At 39.7% G+C, this 19,854-nt stretch overlaps 1 protein-coding gene across 7 annotated transcripts in view; it reads left to right on the top strand.

Moving 5' to 3' along the window:
- LOC136885719 (zinc finger and BTB domain-containing protein 14) overlaps positions 1–19,854 on the top strand; it is a 192,686-nt gene that overhangs the window by 114,892 nt on the left and 57,940 nt on the right. For 6 of the 7 annotated variants that reach the window (XM_068230414.1, XM_067158443.2, XM_067158447.2 and 3 more), the window contains one exon: positions 15,192–18,749. The exons of the other annotated variant lie outside the window; for it this stretch is intronic. In XM_068230414.1, coding sequence (XP_068086515.1) covers positions 15,192–16,206 — 1,015 coding nt within the window. In that variant the 3' untranslated portion in view covers positions 16,207–18,749. Of the gene's footprint in view, positions 1–15,191; positions 18,750–19,854 lie in introns of those variants that run through there. 7 annotated transcript variants of the gene reach the window in all.

The following is a 19,854-nucleotide window of genomic DNA, read 5'->3' as shown; positions in this document are numbered from 1 at the left end:
GGACCAAGCGCTGATTGGCTGTTATTGGTCACATGACTGTGATGTCACCACGCCGGGTGGCTCCTGATTGGCTGGGAGCGTCGTTCCCAGTGCAGAAAATTTGAAATTGTGTCCGTATGAGGTTTGGAAAGTGGGCAGCACTATTTTGTTGTGTGGGCTAACAGTGCATGGATAACATCATAACCTGACACTGGCTACAAGCCCAAGTTTGAATTCAACTCCAGGCTTAACTTAACTGCCTTTCTAGGCAATGTGACTGCTGTAGGACTAACAGTGACATTTCGGTAGCAAGGTACCCTTCATTACACCAGCGATGGGCTACTAGGCAGTATGACTGCTGTAGGACTAACAGTGACAGTTCGGTAGCCAGCTGCCCTTCATTACACCAGCCATGGGCTACTAGGCAGTGTGACTGCTATAGGACTAACAGTGACAGTTCGGTAGCCAGCTGCCCTTCATTAGACCAGTCATGGGCTAGTAGGCAGTATGACTGCTATAGGACTAACAGTGACAGTTCGGTAGCCAGCTGCCCTTCATTACACCAGTCATGGGCTACTTGGTAGTGTGACTGCTATAGGACTAACAGTGACAGTTCAGTAGCCAGCTGCCCTTCATTACACCAGTCATGGGCTAGTAGGGAGTATGACTGCTATAGGACTAACAGTGACAGTTCGGTAGCCAGCTGCCCTTCATTACACCAGTCATGGGTTACTTGGTAGTGTGACTGCTATAGGACTAACAGTGACAGTTTGGTAGCCAGCTGCCCTTCATTACACCAGTCATGGGCTAGTAGGGAGTATGACTGCTATCGGACTAACAGTGACAGTTTGGTAGCCAGCTGCCCTTCATTACACCAGTCATGGACTACTAGGCAGTGTGACTGCTATAAGACTAACAGTGACAGTTCGGTAGCCAGCTGCCCTTCATTACACCAGTCATGGACTAGTAGGGAGTATGACTGCTATAGGACTAACAGTGACAGTTTGGTAGCCAGCTGCCCTTCATTAGACCAGTCATGGGCTACTAGGCAGTGTGACTGCTATAGGACTAACAGTGACAGTTCGGTAGCCAGCTGCCCTTCATTACACCAGTCATGGGCTAGTAGGCAGTATGACTGCTATAGGACTAACAGTGACAGTTCGGTAGCCAGCTGCCCTTCATTAGACCAGTCATGGGCTACTTGGTAGTGTGACTGCTATAGGACTAACAGTGACAGTTCGGTAGCCAGCTGCCCTTCATTAGACCAGTCATGGGCTAGTAGGCAGTATGACTGCTATAGGACTAACAGTGACAGTTCGGTAGCCAGCTGCCCTTCATTAGACCAGCGATGGGCTACTAGGCAGTATGACTGCTATAGGACTAACAGTGACAGTTCGGTAACCAGCTGCCCTTCATTACACCAGCGATGGGCTACTAGGCAGTATGACTGCTGTAGGACTAACAGTGACAGTTCGGTAGCCAGCTGCCCTTCATTACACCAGTCATGGGCTACTAGGCAGTGTGACTGCTATAGGACTAACAGTGACAGTTCGGTAGCCAGCTGCCCTTCATTAGACCAGTCATGGACTACTAGGCAGTGTGACTGCTATAGGACTAACAGTGACAGTTTGGTAGCCAGCTGCCCTTCATTAGACCAGTCATGGGCTAGTAGGGAGTATGACTGCTATAGGACTAACAGTGACAGTTCGGTAGCAAGCTGCCCTTCATTACACCAGTCATGGGCTAGTAGGGAGTATGACTGCTATAGGACTAACAGTGACAGTTCGGTAGCCAGCTGCCCTTCATTATACCAGTCATGGGCTACTTGGTAGTGTGACTGCTATAGGACTAACAGTGACAGTTCGGTAGCCAGCTGCCCTTCATTACACCAGTCATGGGCTAGTAGGGAGTATGACTGCTATAGGACTAACAGTGACAGTTCGGTAGCCAGCTGCCCTTCATTACACCAGTCATGGGCTACTAGGCAGTGTGACTGCTATAGGACTAACAGTGACAGTTCGGTAGCAAGCTGCCCTTCATTACACCAGTCATGGGCTACTTGGTAGTGTGACTGCTATAGGACTAACAGTGACAGTTCGGTAGCCAGCTGCCCTTCATTACACCAGTCATGGGCTACTAGGCAGTGTGACTGCTATAGGACTAACAGTGACAGTTCGGTAGCAAGCTGCCCTTCATTACACCAGTCATGGGCTAGTAGGGAGTATGACTGCTATAGGACTAACAGTGACAGTTCGGTAGCAAGCTGCCCTTCATTACACCAGTCATGGGCTAGTAGGGAGTATGACTGCTATAGGACTAACAGTGACAGTTCGGTAGCCAGCTGCCCTTCATTATACCAGTCATGGGCTACTTGGTAGTGTGACTGCTATAGGACTAACAGTGACAGTTCGGTAGCCAGCTGCCCTTCATTACACCAGTCATGGGCTTCTGGCACAAATGCTACTGCGTAGGATGGCTGCTATATGTGTATGGAAGGTTACTCTAAGGTCTTAGACCTTATGCTAGCCTATAAGCTCCTTTTAAACATTTCGGAACTTGTGTAGGCCATTACGGGACTTCTTTTGAGTGCTATAGGTGTGTTTTAGGTCTTATAAGGTCTTCTTTTATGCATTTTAAAACTATTGAGGGCATTATAGGACTTGAGGTGATACTGTATAGCCTTTTGGGCTTATGCCGTGTCAAGAAAATAAGCTGAAATTCTTTATGTTTCGCAGAGAACTGTGCTTTGCGTCATCAGAAGAAAATCTTGACTGTCCACGAGAAAGGCTTCTTAAACAATGACTTTTGAAATGTAGACGTTATGGTACGTTGAATCGTCACCAGCGCTAGTGTTTGAACCATCAGAATCAGTCTAAGAGGGTCACATAACATGTGTACGTAACATATGACATTGACACAAGCGTGGAATGAAACATGTGGCGATGAGGAACGTATTAATTCGGAAAACACCGAGACGAAATAACTTTAGTGAAGGGAACTACCTACGTAAATCCTTAATGGCTGGCAACCAGGTGTTACTTAATTGATAGCCGGTGTCCCTGTTGAACTTGTTAGGATGTCTACGTATTTCCACAGCTTCCCCTATAATCGTGGACCTGTAGTGTCTAGTGTGGGTAAGAGCTCGAGCATCTTGGAACATGACATCATGACCCGACAATAGAGCGTGCTCGGCTATTGCCTATTTGTCTGGTTGGTTGATACGAATATTACGTTCATGTTGCTTGAGACGGGTACCAATGGACCGGCATGTTTTGGCGATGTATGCCTTACCGCAAGTACAGGGAATTTCGTATACCCCAGGATGTAAAAGTAGGGACAATTTGTCCTTGGTTTTGCTCAGACTGTGAGCAATTTTATTGGCGGTGCCAAACACGCTTTTTATATTGTGTTTGCGGAGGACCTTGGCAATTTGATCTGTGGTGTTGTGAATGTCCGGCAAGTAGGCAGTTCCCTTCACTTCTTCCTTCTGTGAGCTTTGCTTGGTCGTTTCTCTGTGATGCAGGGCACTATGAATCTGCAAATTGCTGTAACCATTTACCTCCTTCCTACCCCACGGGTGCAAAAAAGCAGCTCTATAACACTCAAGGAAAGGCATATAATGCCTAAAGAAAGCCTCAGTAGAAGTCTTATAGCACCCAAGAGAGGTCCTATAATGTTGCAATTGATGCTTTCACGGCCCGTACTTATAGACATGATACTGTATAGGCTTTTGGGCTTGTGCCGTGTCAAGAAAATAAGGTGAAATTCTTTACGTTTCGCAGAGAACTGTGCTCTGCGTCTTGGATGTTCTAGTAAGAAAGAAATCCGACGACTCCATAGGATACACGTCTATCATAAGGCTACCCACACAAACCGCTGTTTTCATGCAGATTCTCACCAACATCCAGCACAAAAACAAGGCATTCTCACGACACTCACCAAGAGGGCGAGACGAATTTGTGAGCCATGAAATATCCAGGTGGAGAGGGACACGTTCACGGGTAATGGTTGTAACATTATGATGAAAATTTCTGTAGCTATAGGACGCTATTTGGGCACTACAGAGCTTCCTTTAAGGCTTCTCTCAGACGCTCTGTTGGTGCTTTGGGTTCACTTTAAACACTTAACTCTCGAACCCGACTGAGAATTGAAGATGGTACAGGCAGGCGTTGGGTTTGAGGTGGAGGTGCAGTTCACACTCAAAACTGGAATCTACTGAGAGATCTAAGACAAGATGGTGTTACGGGCAGTTTGTAGAAGGTAGAAACTGCCATTAATACCACTGCAAGGGTTGTAAGCCCATGTGAGGGAAGTGTAACAAGTCCTCTACTAACCTCTGTGAGGGCTCGAACATGAATTGATCAAAGTTTACACTTACCTTACATAATGTGGACAAGTTCAACTGAATTAACTACAAAGCTAAACTCTGATCGTCAACGTATCAACGAGTTTCCCAAGCTCACATGAAGAGTATGCCCCTTCATAAAGGGTACTGCGCAGTATAGTTTACCATGTGTGTAGTGATAACACGATACTCTACTCGTCGGAGAAAACTAACTAAAAAACTACTTAGATGGAGATGCCTGGCTTGGTCTTAGAAGTGAGTAATGGCAGAACAGATGTTTCATATTCCAGAAACCTCATAGAGAATGCTGGCACTCCTCGCTAAATGCAACACGCAATGCAGAATGCGCTAGTGTGGGAGCAGTAGAAGGGTTCAACTACAGTACTCCTTGTCTACTGTAAGAGGTGACTGAAAGAGGAGCTCGAGTGCTGTCAACTTGAGAGGGTTAGATCGAACTGAGTCCTGGCATTGCTTTTACTTGCGCATAGCTGTGCAGTTGGAAAACTCATTGGTTTCCGCACTGTCAACAGCTCTGAAGATAAATTTTACACTGGGGTTGTACCGATTATGCTTGCTACCTGTAGAAAGAAAAACACTATTTTAAAAATCAATATAGTACATAACTGAATATATCACGGTGCAGGGCTTCCATAATAATAATAATGATTATATGATAGTCTACATATCACAGATGTTAAATATTAATAATAATGTTGAGGATCCAACCTGCCTTTGTAGTAAATAATTAACATACGACAATAAGATAAATAACTAAGCAAGATGGCCATATAGTTATGAATCCCATACCTATGTGCTTGTATTTGATTGAGTGGGTTCGAATCTCGGTGCTGGCAGCCACGATATGATGATAGTTTTTTATTTTCACACCAGGCAAATGCTTGGGCTACTACATCCAGTCTTTACAGTCCAGTCCTCCACAGGCCTTTGTAGCCTGGAATAATAATAATAATAATAATAATAATAATAATAATAATAATAATAATAATATAGAGAAGTCGCATGTGTGAAGCCATTGAGCTATCGAGCCATGCTCTGCATTCAAGAAGTGCATGTGTTCGAACTCTCACTGATAGAGCCCATAATAATTATAATGTATTAGATACATGCTGGAGAAAACAAATTAAATACTAACCTGAAAATAATTGTTATAAATCTTACAATTCCTCCAGGCTTTCAAATGAAACTTCTTCCTGCTAGTGTTCGCTCCCCGACTCATTCCCGAGACTGCTCTACAGGTGAAAGCATATATACTTATTTCAATGACTTACTCTGATTGAATTTTAAAATTTATATCAATAACTTTAAGGTTAGTATTTAATTGTTTTCTCTATTATTCTTCTTCTTCTTTCTTCGTTCAAAGAGCACGTTTGAACTTCTTATCCTCGCAAAATCTCTTCATGAATGCACTGTGGACCACTTCCTACCAGTTTTCTTTTTGGATTTCTCCACGAATTTGTGCTGAAAGCTCCACGATCTTCTATGATGTCGCCCGTGATCTTTATTTTCACCTTCTTTGAGTGAGCCTGTCGCTGTCCATTCTATAGATATGACAATAGAATTCCAGGCGTCTCTTCCGTACGGCATCAGTGAACCTGTCAGAGGTCCGCTGTTCTCCTCTAAATCCACATTCCATTTTCTCTCGTGGGATCATACATTTTCCAGAGAATTTCCTTTTCTTGTTTTTCAGTTTCTAGCGACCTCCAAGAGGTACAGTTTCTGAGGCGTGTAAAACAACTGTTTTGTAATTTTGTAATTTTGCATTACGCGATATGTCTCTCTTGTTGGAGTCTGTACGCCTTATGGAGTTTAGTGGCTTTTTCTATGTTTGCCCTACTGTCTAGTCCCGAAGGTATTATGATTTCTCCAAGGTATTTGAAGGAGGACACCTGTGAAATGGTGCCATTTTCCACCTCTAGCGGAGTTTCTTTGCTATGTTGCTGTAGATTTTTCATGAACTGGGTTTTCTCGTACGATATCTGTGATGCTATGTTGTGTAATCTCTGTACAGTGTATCTGGTTTCATCTCTGGTTTAGGTCATCAGCAAAGGCTAAACATTTCACCTTGTCTTTGCTTCCCAAATTTCCGGTACTCACACCTTTACAAGTAATGAAAATAATATTTGGTCCACATTGAAAGTATCATACAATGTATCCAGAAAAATATTTATTATTTTGCCACCAATTCAATACAATGCAGATTGTTAATATATAAGTTAAAACATTGTTTAAATACAATGAGACATGTTTCTCCTCTTCTTATGGGGCATCCTCAGTCGGTATCAAAACCTTATTTTTTTACCAGGTACCTGGTTAAAGGTTATTCTAAGATATGTTTGAAGATGATATGTGTGAGATAAAATTTACAGTTCATCATAAAAATGTTTCTGAAATAATTAAAACTCTAATATAATGATAAATTCGTACGTAGCTCACTTAATGGAGACGTCATTTGATTGTAAGTATCATAATTGATGGTTTGAAGCCGTAGTCAATGCTTGTTGTAGAAGGAAATTGACAAGCTAATACATAGTAGACAGAATATAAAACAGCTTCAATGTTGAATATAAAAACATTGCAATTGTTGGGTCAAGGCCGTTATTCGGAGTTGGCGGGTTGTTCATAACTTGTTTAATTGGCGAGATTGTGTTGACTGCAGTTCAACAGATGCTTGTAGTTGCTGTGAGTCAACCATGTGAGTTTGCTGAAAATGATGATGGGCCGTCACTTGCTACGTTCCAAGGGGAGGTGTTTTTTTATTACAGTTCTGGTTTAATGATTTTGTTTTTTCTCTTTTAAATGTGTTAATTGGCGGTTTAGGGTTTCTTGTTTTTTGTTCAAGCAAACTATAAACAACGTGTGAACTGTCGACTAATAAATGTTTCTGGCAACACACGCCAACGTCAAATAACGACATTGACCCAACAATTGGAATGCTTTTCCTTCCCATTTTATATTCAACATTGAATATTTTATATTCTCTCTACTATGTATTAGTTTGTCAGTTTCCTTCTACAACAACCATTGACTACGGCTTCAAGCCATTAATTATGATACTTACCATCAAATGACGTCTCCTTCATTAAGTGAACTACCTATGAATTTATCATTATATTAGAATTTTAATTATTTCAGATACATTTTAATGATGAACTCTAAATTTTATCTCTCACACATCACCTTCAAACATATTTTAGAATAATCTTTAACCAGCTACCTGGTAAAAAATAGGTTTTGAAACTGACTGAGGATGTCTCATAAGAAGAGGCGAAACATGTCTCATAATATTTAAACAATGTTTTAACTCATATGTTAATATTCTGTATTGTATTCAATGGGTGGCAAAATAATAAATGTATTCCTGTATACATTAGCTCACACCTTTGACGTCCCATTCCCATTCTCTAATAACTTTGTCTAGAACTATGTTGAACAGGATCGAGCAGATGCAGTCACCTTGACGAACGCCCGTACATATTTCAAAGGCTCAGAGATTTCCCCAAGGAATTTCACTCTATATGTTGTATTCATGAGAGTTTGCCAGATTAGTTCTCTGGTCTTCCTGTCCACTTTGAGTTCTTCTAGAGTATCAAAAACGGTCTGTCTGTCCAGAGAATCATATGCCACAAGTGACGATCGTGCTGGTAATTTGACGGATCCTTAATATAATCTTCAAATTCCATATTTGTTCAGCTTATGATCAACCTTTTCTGAAACCCACTTAGTACTCACCGGGCAGGTGATCTGTTTTTCTAAGTGGTTTAAGAGAGCTGTTTATGTGATCGGCAGCAGGGATATGCCTCTGTCGTTGTTTGCATCTGCCTTGTCTCCTTTTTGTGCACTTCCAATCCTGCGGGATCATTTCAGTTTCTACTAGGATCGCATGAATTCTACTTACTCCGTGGTAATGCCATCCTCTCCAAGTGCGATCGGATGATCTCTGCTGTGTCCTGTATTGTCGGGGGTTGTAAATCAGCTTTCGGAAGTTCAGTCTTGTTTTGGGAGAATCACAGTTGGAGGTCTCAAAGTCTTGTGCAATTCTATTTGGTGCTCGTTTCTAATGTTCCATCCGCTCGATGGAAACATAAAGATGGTGCTTGATAAGAGAAGGTTTTGAGGAATTCTTGCTCTAATCTTGCTCTCTCTATTATTATTCATTCATGTCGTATCGGACCACGCTATTTGAACTGGCTACTTCTGACTGTGATGTTTGCACAATACTTCTGCATGCATTCTCGGCGTCGTACTCTCCTCTCCTGTGTCTATGCCTTTCCAGTTTCTTTTTACTTGTCTCGGAAACCGTGGACTGCTTGAAGTTTCTTCTTAAGTAGGACACGCTCCTGGATGTCATATGCGATTCCAACTTCTTCAGTGTCTCTATCCACCTCAATGATCCAAGCCCCTTTGGTTTTCTTCTGCTGAAGGAATGTAATGATGCGATTGGACAGTCCTGTTGGGTGCATTAGTGTCACATGCCCATAAAAGATAATTCTTCTTTTCCGTATGGCATCGGTAATTATCTCTATGTGGGTATAGAATTCATCGTTATGCCGTCTTCTGTACTGTCTTTGATGGGACCTAAAATCTTTCTCAAAATCGTTGGCCTCCAGTTTCTCGAACTTCATTGCAAGACCTCTGGACACTGCAGTAATGCCTCAGCTTTGTAGATGCCTTTTGTAAAATATTACTCCATTTCCATGATGTCATCAGTTCTCCCAGATACTTGATCTTATCTACTCATATCATGTTTTCTTGTCCCACTGTGAGCTCAGCTTTCTTCTTGATTCGTTATGCCCATCTAAGGAGCGCATTTGAACCTTTTAGCACTTTTTGTTTCTTCTTGTCTTCCCAGGGTCTCTTCATCCTCTCTCTGTGTTCCTTCCATCCTGTATTTAGTCCGGCGGGCTTTACAGAAATTGTATTTGTGAATTAAAATTCTGAATGGTTTCGTCATTTAGGCCAGCTTGATATTAGTTAAAAAACGTATCAAAAGAAATATGTAGGCCTGCCATTACTGGTTTTGTTTTAAGCTGAAGAACGTGTTCCATGGCTGTGTTTGAGGAATTGGAAAAATTGCAAAATCATCAGCAAAATTTTGGCCTTTGCATTCTAGTCTGACTCCGATTTGATTATTGAGTTCTCTGCGCCACTCCCGGAAGACTCATATCTTAATTTCAAACGCATCCCCTGACCTTCACATTCGAATTGGTGTTGGTCATTGTTTGTTGGATGATTGTTCTGGTTTTGTTGTCTAGGCCAAATTCCTTAAAAATTCCGATCAGGAAGGTACAATCTATCAAGTCATATGTCTTTTTGAAATGTATGAATGTCACCACAAATTCTTTATTCCTGAATTCCAGATATGAAAGGATGGATTTGAGATTCATGATTTGTTCGATGCAAGAATGCCTTGTCGTGAAATCTCCTCCCATTCGTATATCGCCTTTGGGATGAATCCGAGCAGAAGTGCAGCCATTCAGAAGTATCCCTCTTTCTGAAATCTTGCAGATAATTTCCGTTAGTTTATCCAGACCTTTGTTATCTGTATACTCCCAATGTTCAGCAATTACAGAGTCCTCGCCTGGTGCGTTGTTGTTCTCAAGTGACTGAATGATGTGTTTGAGTTGTTCTTTTGTTGGTGGTGATGAATCGGTATGAATCTACACAACATCTTCAAAGAGAAATGTGGAATTCACAGCTTCACAGTTCAAAAAGGATGCAAAATAATTTGCCAGAATGTGGCAATTGCCGTTGTCGTTGTGAGCCGTTTTACCATTGGGTGTTATGAATTGTAGGCTTAGAGGATTGTATTTGCTGAGATTGCTCTTAAAGGTTCTATAGAAGTTTTTATGTGATTATTATTATTATTATTATTATTATTATTATTATTATTATTATTATTATTATTATTATTATTGTTATTATTATTATTTCGAATGGGCCACCAGAGGACCACGTGCCAATTTCAAGTCCTTCTTCTTTGTTCTTTCCTTTTCTTCCAGTACGCTTTCATCTGTTCACTATGTTTCTTGTTTCTGTCATCAGACCACTTTGAACCAGTCTTTTTTACTTTCCTACCTTGGAATCCTTCTATTTTCAATACTTTTTCCCGAAAGCCTTCTCTGTTATTTATTTCTTCTGTTGTTATATTGTGTTTTTCTAAATGCTTTGTTACTTCATTGACCCAGCTTGTCGTTGATTTCTTACTCCACAAATATCTGAAAATCTTACTGGTTAATCTACTATCTTGCATTCGATATAAATGTCCAAAAAACATAAGTCTCCTTTTCCTCATTACATCTGATATATTTTCTATTTTTTGATATATTTCAGCATTACTTGGGAATTTCCAACCTTCTGCTGTGTTTTGTGGGCCTAATATTTTCCTCATGATTCGCCTTTCTAGTATTTCTAGCTTATCTAAATTATAGTTTAATGCCAGGCACTCACTTGCATATAGGCATTCTGGCTTCACTACTGTGTTGTAATGCCTTATTTTTGCATTTTTGGTTAGGCATCTTTTATTGTAGATATCTTTGGTGACACCATAAGCTCTCTCCATTTTATGTACCCTCTCCTCTACTGCAGATTTTTCTAAACCATTTTCTTGGATTATTTCCCCTAGATATTTGAATTTTTTTACCCTCTCTATTTGGCCAATATCTGTTTTCAGAAATTTTGGTGCATCCCAAATATTTGTTAAAAATTTTGTTTTTTCTGCAAAAATTCTTAAGCCAGTTCTGCTGGCAATTCTTTCCAAGACATTTACTTGGGTTACAGCAGATGTCACATTTTCAGAAAGTATTGCAAAGTCATCTGCAAATGCAAGACAATGTATTTCAATTATTATTATTATTATTATTATTATTATTATTATTATTATTATTATTATTATTATTATTATTATTATTATTCACGAAAGATAGAAAGGCTTCGTGGAAGCTATTCAAGTGCTGGGCAACCAGAGGTAAACTGTGGATGAAACAAAGGGGGAAGATATAAATAGCAGTAAGTACGTGTAGTTAGGAAATTACAAGTTCACTAGTGGATGAAGGAGAATTGCCAACAGCGGATGAAAAAACACAAGTATTCCAAGAAGCCACAAGTCAAAAATAGCACAGAGAGAAAATATTGGAAGATCAGAACTCAGCACAGATGTTTCCTTTACAATGAGTAATAAGAAACATTACAGAATAGGAGAGTGAACCAAAGGACAAGAAGTCCAGGGATACCGTAAGACTTGACCTGAATAGAGAATAGCGCGTGGTGACAATTTCTAGAAAACACTCGATACAGAAGGGATGCATTTAGGACCTATAGTTCTAAACTTAGTCCAGAAGTTGAGTATAAGAAATCTGCAAAGTAGAAAAATATTTAAAACACAGAAATATGAAAGGTTTTCAAACTTACTGACAAAATAATGTTCATCTTCACTTACATATCAAGAGCGAATAAGTTAAAAGAATTTGAGATCCACTTCTCTCTTGCCGATAATGATCGAGTGAAACTATTCGAAAACATAGTCATGAGAAGTTTACAATACCTCATGGTCGAATAGTGAAGTCCTATATTAAGGTAAACATTTACACCAACATAGCACAAGGATTTTCCCCTCTCTCCAACAACCAGAGAACGCCTGGAAGTAGAAAGCAAAGAATGTTGCTTATATACGCCAGTTGAAGAAGGGAGGTACAGGGGAAATCATGACACACGGCACTAGAAACTCCGAGAACGTCCATGAAGTGTGTAAAGTCGATAACGTCATCCAGGTTTGACGCAGGTAATCGGCTGACAGTAGTCTTGTAGCTGTGGCAGTGTGCGGATATCAAACATTGGACAATGCAGCGGAGGCGAGTTGGCAATGTTATGTGTAACCGCTAAATTCTACATTTGCTCCAATCTGTTTGCATATTCATACCTTTGTCTACCTCTACTGATTTTACTGCCTGCACTTTTCTTCTGGTCAAATTTTGCTAAGTTTTTCTCATTTCACCAGTTCCATTAGTGCCACTTCATTCGTAATTGAATCTATCCATCTCACCTTCATGATTTTTCTGAAACACCACATTTCAAAAGCTTCTATTCTCTTTCTCTCTTAGGTAGTTATCATCCATGTTTCACTTCCATACATTGCTACGCTCCAGTAGAAAGTCGTCAAAAACATCTTTCTAATTCCTACATCGATGTTCGAAATGATCATTTTTCTTAAGGCTTCCTTGCTTATCCTACTACCCACTTTCTGCAAGACTTCATTTCCTGCATCACCTGACTTCTTTCGACTGCACTCCATTACTTTTGTTTATTTTTGTCTTGTACCCTGTGTCCGCACCATTCAGCAATTTCTCCAAATCATCTGCAGACTCAGATCACCGGCAGATCTCAGAGTTTTGATTTCGTCTCCTTGATTGTGATTCCTTTTCCAAATTCCTCTGTTATTACCTTTACCACATGTTCTGTATAAACAATTGGAATTGGGTGGGGATGATCTGCAGCCTTACCTCACGCTTTTCAGGGATGCTGCCTCTTTTTCATGGCGTTAGATTCTTGTCACTGCAGAATAGTCTGTGTACAGATTGTAAATAATTCTTCTGTCTCAGTATCTAATCCCGATCATCTTCAGAATTTCAAATAGCTTGGTCCACTCAACATTATTGAATAACGTTTTTACATCTGGGAATTTCATGTATGAGTGTTTGTCTTTCTACAATCCTCATTTTTGCTTCATGCGTTCCAATATTTTTTCTGAAGCCAAACTGATCTCCCAACTCAGCTTTAACTTGTATTTCCATTTTTCTTTAAATGATGGGAATTAAACTTTTGCAAGTGTGAGATTCTACATTAAAGGTGTAGTAGTTTTCACACTTCTCAGATCCTGCTTTCTTGGGAATAGATATAGCAACATTGTCTCTAAAAATTGGATTGCACTTCTACTGTATTGTATATCTTACACACTAAATGGAATAACCTTGCCATGCTGGCTTCTCCTAAGTCAGTCAGTAATTCTCAGGGTATGCCATCAGAATACATATTTAGAGAAGCCTTGGAAGATATAGAAGAAGGAATTTTGATAAATGGAATGAGATTAAACAACATCCGGTATGCTGATGATACATTTGTGTTTGCTGATACTATCCAAGCACTACAATCACTAATGGATAGAATTGTAAGAGTCAGCAGCCAATACGGGCTTGAAATAAACACCGCAAAGACAAAACTCATGGTTATAAGTAAGGAAATTATTTCCGGATTAAACTTGGTTATAAATTAAAATAGTATCGAAAGGGTAAAACAATATTCATACCTTGCAACCACAATAAATGAAGACTGGGATTGCTCACAAGAAGTCGAGGTACACATTGGAAAAGCAAGAAGTGTGTTCCAGAAACTGAGTAATTTGTTTAAAAGCCACAATCCAACTTTACGGACTAAAATCAGACTTCTGCACTGTTATGTGTTTTCTGTTATATGGTGTAGAGACATGAACCTTAAATAAAAACATAGAGAAGAAGCTGGAGGCCTATGAAACATGGCTTTGTAGGCGGATCCTGAGAATATCTTGGACCCCGAGAATGACAAACGTGGAAGTAATGAGAAGGATGAACACAACACCTCAGTTTATCAAGATAGTGAAATGCCGAAAGCTGCAGTATTTGGGACATATCATGCTTAATACGATCTACTCCAAAAATACTCGAGGGTAAAATCAACAACAAAAGAGGTCCTGGAAGACGACGAATATAAAATCTTAGAGGCTGATGCAATATATCAGCTGAACTGTTCTGCGCTGCCACAAACAAGACAGAAAGTGCCATCATGATCGCCAACATCCGAAACGGATAGGCACCGAGAGGAGAAGAAGAATGTCATCAATTCCAGGTGCCTTGTTCCTATTTAGGTCTCTGAAAGCTCTATCGAGTTCTGATATTGGGTCTTCCATTTCATCAGGATCAACAGCCTCATCATCATCTTCTTTCCTTGTCTTCATTTTGTGTTCTCTTCCTTCCTTATAAGTGGTCTTCCATCTGAGCTCTTAATATCCATACACCTAGTTTTCCTTTCTCCAAAGGTTTCCTTGATTTTCCAGTGTGTAGCATCTACCTTTCCTATAACCATACGACCTTCAACATCCTTACGCTTGTATTTTCGCCATTCATCAGTCAGGTCTATTATCTCTTGTATACTTTGTCACTGACTGTTCCATTTTATTTTAATTTCAGTGTACGGCAGAGTGGAACAGGGAACTTCCTAGTAGACGATAGAAATATAATTTAACCAGTAATGTAAATCACATGGATTAATGTCTGCAAGGTTATCATTTTTGTCTTTCTGGGTCACACTTTAATTCTTTGTAGATCATAGTTGCTTGCATATTTAAATATATGCGGGTCATTAAAACCCTCCCGCTAGTCATGACATACAATCAACCGTCAGCTGGTGGTAATTGTAAAAACTGCCATTTGCAAGTTCTCTGGTAGCGTATGAGAGATTGTTTGATGCCCCGTCCTAATCCCCATGTCGCATTCATCCATTACCAAGAAGTACTTCCTTACCTGCAAGTGCGTTTGCTCGAAATGCCACTTAATATCAATGAGGATCTCTTTGAGTATATTTTCTGCTGACATCTGGATAAAATCTGCCATCGAAGGGATTTTCCCTAAGATTTTGGATTATAATATCTGAATTCACTTCCTTAATTAAATCATCCTCTTAAGTTTTCTTCATTTTAAGCATTCAGAAATTGACGATATATTCTATTTTCATACGAGTTCCTGATGAGCCCCTCAAACATCGCTTTGAGGTCCTCTACCTTAGTGGGTATTTCCTCATTAGTTCTTTCTATTTGTTTCAGATTTCCTGATAATAATGACACTGCAGTGTCAATTTCTTCCTGTGATTCCACAGAATCTGATAAGAAGCACTGGATATGTCTCTATTGTGAGGACATATTTGTAAGTGCCGACTTTCTGGCATCGCATGTTAAAACTGTTCATCCAGGACTCGAAGTTGTGTTCACACCCTTCCCTGACCGATCACTTCAATCCTGTGATACCAGGGGAACGGACAAGAAGAACTGCATATGTTCATACTGTGAGAGTACATTTGTAGGTTCTGGTTTTCTTGAAACTCACATCAGAACTGAGCACCCAGACAAGAATGTCGTGTACAAATGTGGTGAGTGTAACAGGGTGTTTCCTCAGTCCTGGATGCTGAGTAAGCACGTCCTCCCGCCTCCGGGTGATCTGTTTCATTGTTGCCAACTCTGCTATGAAAACTTCAGAAATGCGGAGGAACTGACGCGGCACCATGTTTCCAAGCATATGGGAGGCAAGCGGTACAAGTGCCCACACTGTGGCAAGGCGTATAAGAAGCCTTCCCAGCTAAAAATTCATCTCCCAGCTCATACAGGAGAGAAACCGTACACATGTCAAATTTGCAATAAATGTTTCTCGTTCCCCGCAGCTTTATCTATACACCGTTCGAAGGAGCACCCCGAAGTACCGCGCCGAGAGTATCACACCGAGAAGAAGAAATATCCTTGCCCACATTGCGACAAATCTTTTCAGAAACCCTCACATCTCAAAATACATCTGCCTTTACACACTGGGGAGCGTCCTTACCACTGTTCGGAGTGCGGAATGAGTTTCTCGTTCCCCGCTGCTTTTTCGAAACACAAATTGAAACACGCTCAGAACCCCGCCAAGTACAGCTGTGATGAGTGCGGCCGGGAGTTCCTCATTCGATCCCGGCTGATAGCACACTTTGCGAAACATATGGAGGCAAAGTCGTATTCCTGTGAAAGGTGTGACATGACGTTCAAATCTCAATTCAGGTTGGATATGCATCTCAGTAGCCATCAGGATTAGTGATAAACATTTCACTTTGGTACTTACAAGCCGTCCTTATTTTAGCCTTTATTGGCTTTTTCTTCTGTACCGGACGGAATAGTTTTGGTTGATGGTACCAAATAAGGGTAGTGATGTTATTGTTTTTACAACTTTTGACAGTTTTCCGTGCCGTCTCGGTGTTGAAATTTCGTACTACAGGAGTTCTTTTACATGCAGGTAAATCTATCGACACGAGGTTGACGTATTATACTACTGGACTGAGCCTACCAAATTACGGTTAACCGTCGCCTTTCTGATCCCAACCGTATTCACAGTTGCAATTTCCTGTTATGTTCTGTAGTGTGATGTGTACAACCAGTCCACAAGTCCGAGGGATTAGCAAGACGCGGTTAAAATCGGGTTCGAACCTACAACCTACTTACTGGAAGACTCCTGCTCTGACTATTAAGCCAGAGTGAGAGACTTGGTAAGGTCACTGCCCTCAAGACTTCGTCAGACGTGTGCATACGGTCAGTATTCAACACTCTCAAGTCTTACGTCGTGGATAATGGCATCCTTCCAGAAGTGACTACTCAGGACTTTCATTGTATATGAATTAATTGCCGGGGAAGTTACAAGAGCGAGTTCAGTGCTGGTTAACATTAACACTCAACAGTGATCTGAGTTCTAAATTTGGTACATTGCAGCCAAGTGGTGAAACTTGTAACTGCAGCCCTGGAAAGCTGATATAAGCGCACACAGGCTAGAATTTTATAAAAAATGTTCATCTTACTATTTATACAGTACTGCTTTAAATGAAATTCGCAAAAATACCTCATGTATGTATTCGCTTTCAACACAATATCACAAGTTTTATGTGTAGCAATACAATTTAGAATAATTCAGAACCATATCACAAAATCAAAATTAAACAAGGTAAAATACAGAGAAAATAACGGCAGGGTGTGGACAGCGGAAAAAATCCTACGAGGTTGTGGATCGAAGAACGTTTGTGGCCAAAACTTCGGACAAAATAATTTTGTTATTATCTACTTCTAGTAAATATTGGTTAGAAAAACATCTAAAAAGGCCAGTTTAACTTTACCGTTAATATATAACACAAAATATGAAAACAAACCTTGAAGTTGCAGTCTTACAATCTTACTGATGCTGGTCTTCATGGAAAACACTTTAAATGTGAAGCGGCCACCTTCACTCAAGAAATAAAATACAGGTCTTTGAAAAACAATCAGAATTACTGAGTTCAAGCTCAATGATCAAGGGGTAAACTCCCGGGACAAATTAAAACAAGAGAAACCAGAGCTCCACTCTACATGATGCCGAAGACAGATTTCAAACACCCGGCGACATGCTGGATGGTGCAACCAGAAGACACCCATCAAAATTAATGATCAATGAGCGAACAGGAGTTACCTTTCACTTCATTTAAACCAATAACATTCAGTGTTTAATTGGACGCTTGTTAGGAAATACCTTGGGGTTTATATCTTGTACAAGTCCCAGAAAAATTGACATGTGTGGTACAGAGTGTTCCATAAACTTTGATGACAAAATTTAATACAGTTTTAAGTAATCCAAAATTTACTTGAAGAAGGCCAAATACATAACCTCTTGCAGCAGACGTCACATGAGACTTATAGGCGAGTTTAATTAATAGTTGTGTCATTTTGAAATCATTTGTGAAAGAAGACAGTAATATTTAGTGTTAATGAACAGTGAGTCAGCTTTAATCAAGAAAAATATGTCTTGAGAAAGGTTGTTTATTTCAGACGAGCAAAGCACAAATCGTGATCAGGTGACTGGTGATATTCCCTCTGTGGTCATGAGCATTACCTTCACAACCTCTTCTTATTCTTAGAAACAGCCTGTTTTTCCGACTGATTTGCACATCTTTCGAAAACAGGTTCGTAAACGTACACGCCATCGCAGTACAACTATTTACTAAACGAGATCATACATATTCGTTCATTTTCCTATTAGAATGAAATAGCATTTTGTCAGTTTGTAGCAAGTGTATTATACTTCACCAATGGGCAGACTGTGTGACCAAGAAACTTCTTTGTCATGTTTCTGAGAGCAAGCAGAATGTTGCTTGAACTTTCTCCTCTGCTTAGTGGACCGATCAGGTCTTGCCCGTACCATCAGCTCTATGTTTCTGCTGAACATTTTTGTAATACACTTTATAAATAGATATAAATAGAAGCAGCTTTATAGCTAGAAACTGAGCAGCAAGGAATTTTCAGCTATCATCAGACATGATAACAGCATTTTAACTGTCAATTGCATGCATTTAATTGACAATGTTTTCTTAAAGGCAAGTGGCACACATGAAGTAGTTGTTAGACCAAATAATGGACTTCATATGTAGCTGACCTGGCAAAATAATACGTTAACAGTCTTTGTTGTATAACTTGAGATACCTCTGTCATTTGTGAACAGCATTATTTATTTAACTTACTGTATATAATGTCTTGCCAGTAGTTCTCAGCGTGATATGTAGTATTTCATGACATGGTTGCAAAAACTTCTGTAGGAAATAAATTTTATTCCCTTTGATATAACTTATTTTATAGTTCACAAATTAATTCTGATGGAAATAAAATTTCCAGGAGCATAACTGCAGTACGGTGGGAGATGGGCCCACACAGTAGCTAGATCATGTGTTTATTCATACACTTGTATTGGGATGAACATTGTGTAACAATATTGCCAGTTTATCAGTTCTGTTTAATAATGCACTGGCACTCCTTCCTCTCCTACATGCAATTGTATTGTACATCACCCTATCGCTTCTCATGTTTAATGTTACTTTATATTAAGAAATGGAGCCGTTGAAACAAAGTAAGGAGCACTTTAACTGTCACAAGTAAGTTCAAAATTAATAAAAGTTCTGTTACCTTTCTTATTCCTTTTAAAATGTGAACTGTGTTTAAAGCTTAACATAGTCTTACCATCACGTTCTATCCTAGTAATGTTCTGTTTCATGGAAGCCATCATCAAAAGTTTCTCTGAGTACATATTCTTTTTAATTTTCTGATTATGCAATGACACGGATGGTGAGCAAAGTGATATCCCTTGTGGAAAATAAAGTTGTGATGGCTGAAGATTGGTTTTGGAAAAAGTTTGTTCCTGAGACTTATTGATTGTCATTGAAAAACCAACTCTATTGGGAACTGTCTCCACTTAAATGTTAAAGACATACATACATTAGGGCCGTGTTACATAAAACTAACTAATAATATTACCCTAATAATATTACAACTCATAAAAATAATTATTAGTTAACCAAATTCTGTTTTGTAAAGATTTATACATGACTAATAAAATATCATCACTAATAATATTAGTTCATTTGTAGGCTGATACAAATGGAGGTCAGAATCAGTCTGTTGCATATGTTTTGGTTTGGGTTTGTTCCTAGCAGTAGGCTAATGCTTGACTACAACCAACTATTAATCCACATGTTCAAAAGGCTCACTTGATATTTTCATTGTTGTGACTTCAATACATATGAAAATGGATAAAAGAAGTGAAAATAATGTGGGAGAAGAAAATTTATTTGCAGAATGTGATTGAGTATCAACTATTTGCAGCCTTTTGCACACTATAACCCCCCTTGTTCCTTTTACTATTTTATTTCATGTGTTCTTAAAAATCTCCGTTGAG

The sequence above is a fragment of the Anabrus simplex genome, chromosome 14, assembly GCF_040414725.1.
Source record: "Anabrus simplex isolate iqAnaSimp1 chromosome 14, ASM4041472v1, whole genome shotgun sequence".
Classification (NCBI taxonomy): domain Eukaryota; kingdom Metazoa; phylum Arthropoda; class Insecta; order Orthoptera; family Tettigoniidae; genus Anabrus; species Anabrus simplex.
This window is presented reverse-complemented; position numbering and strand designations above follow the sequence as displayed.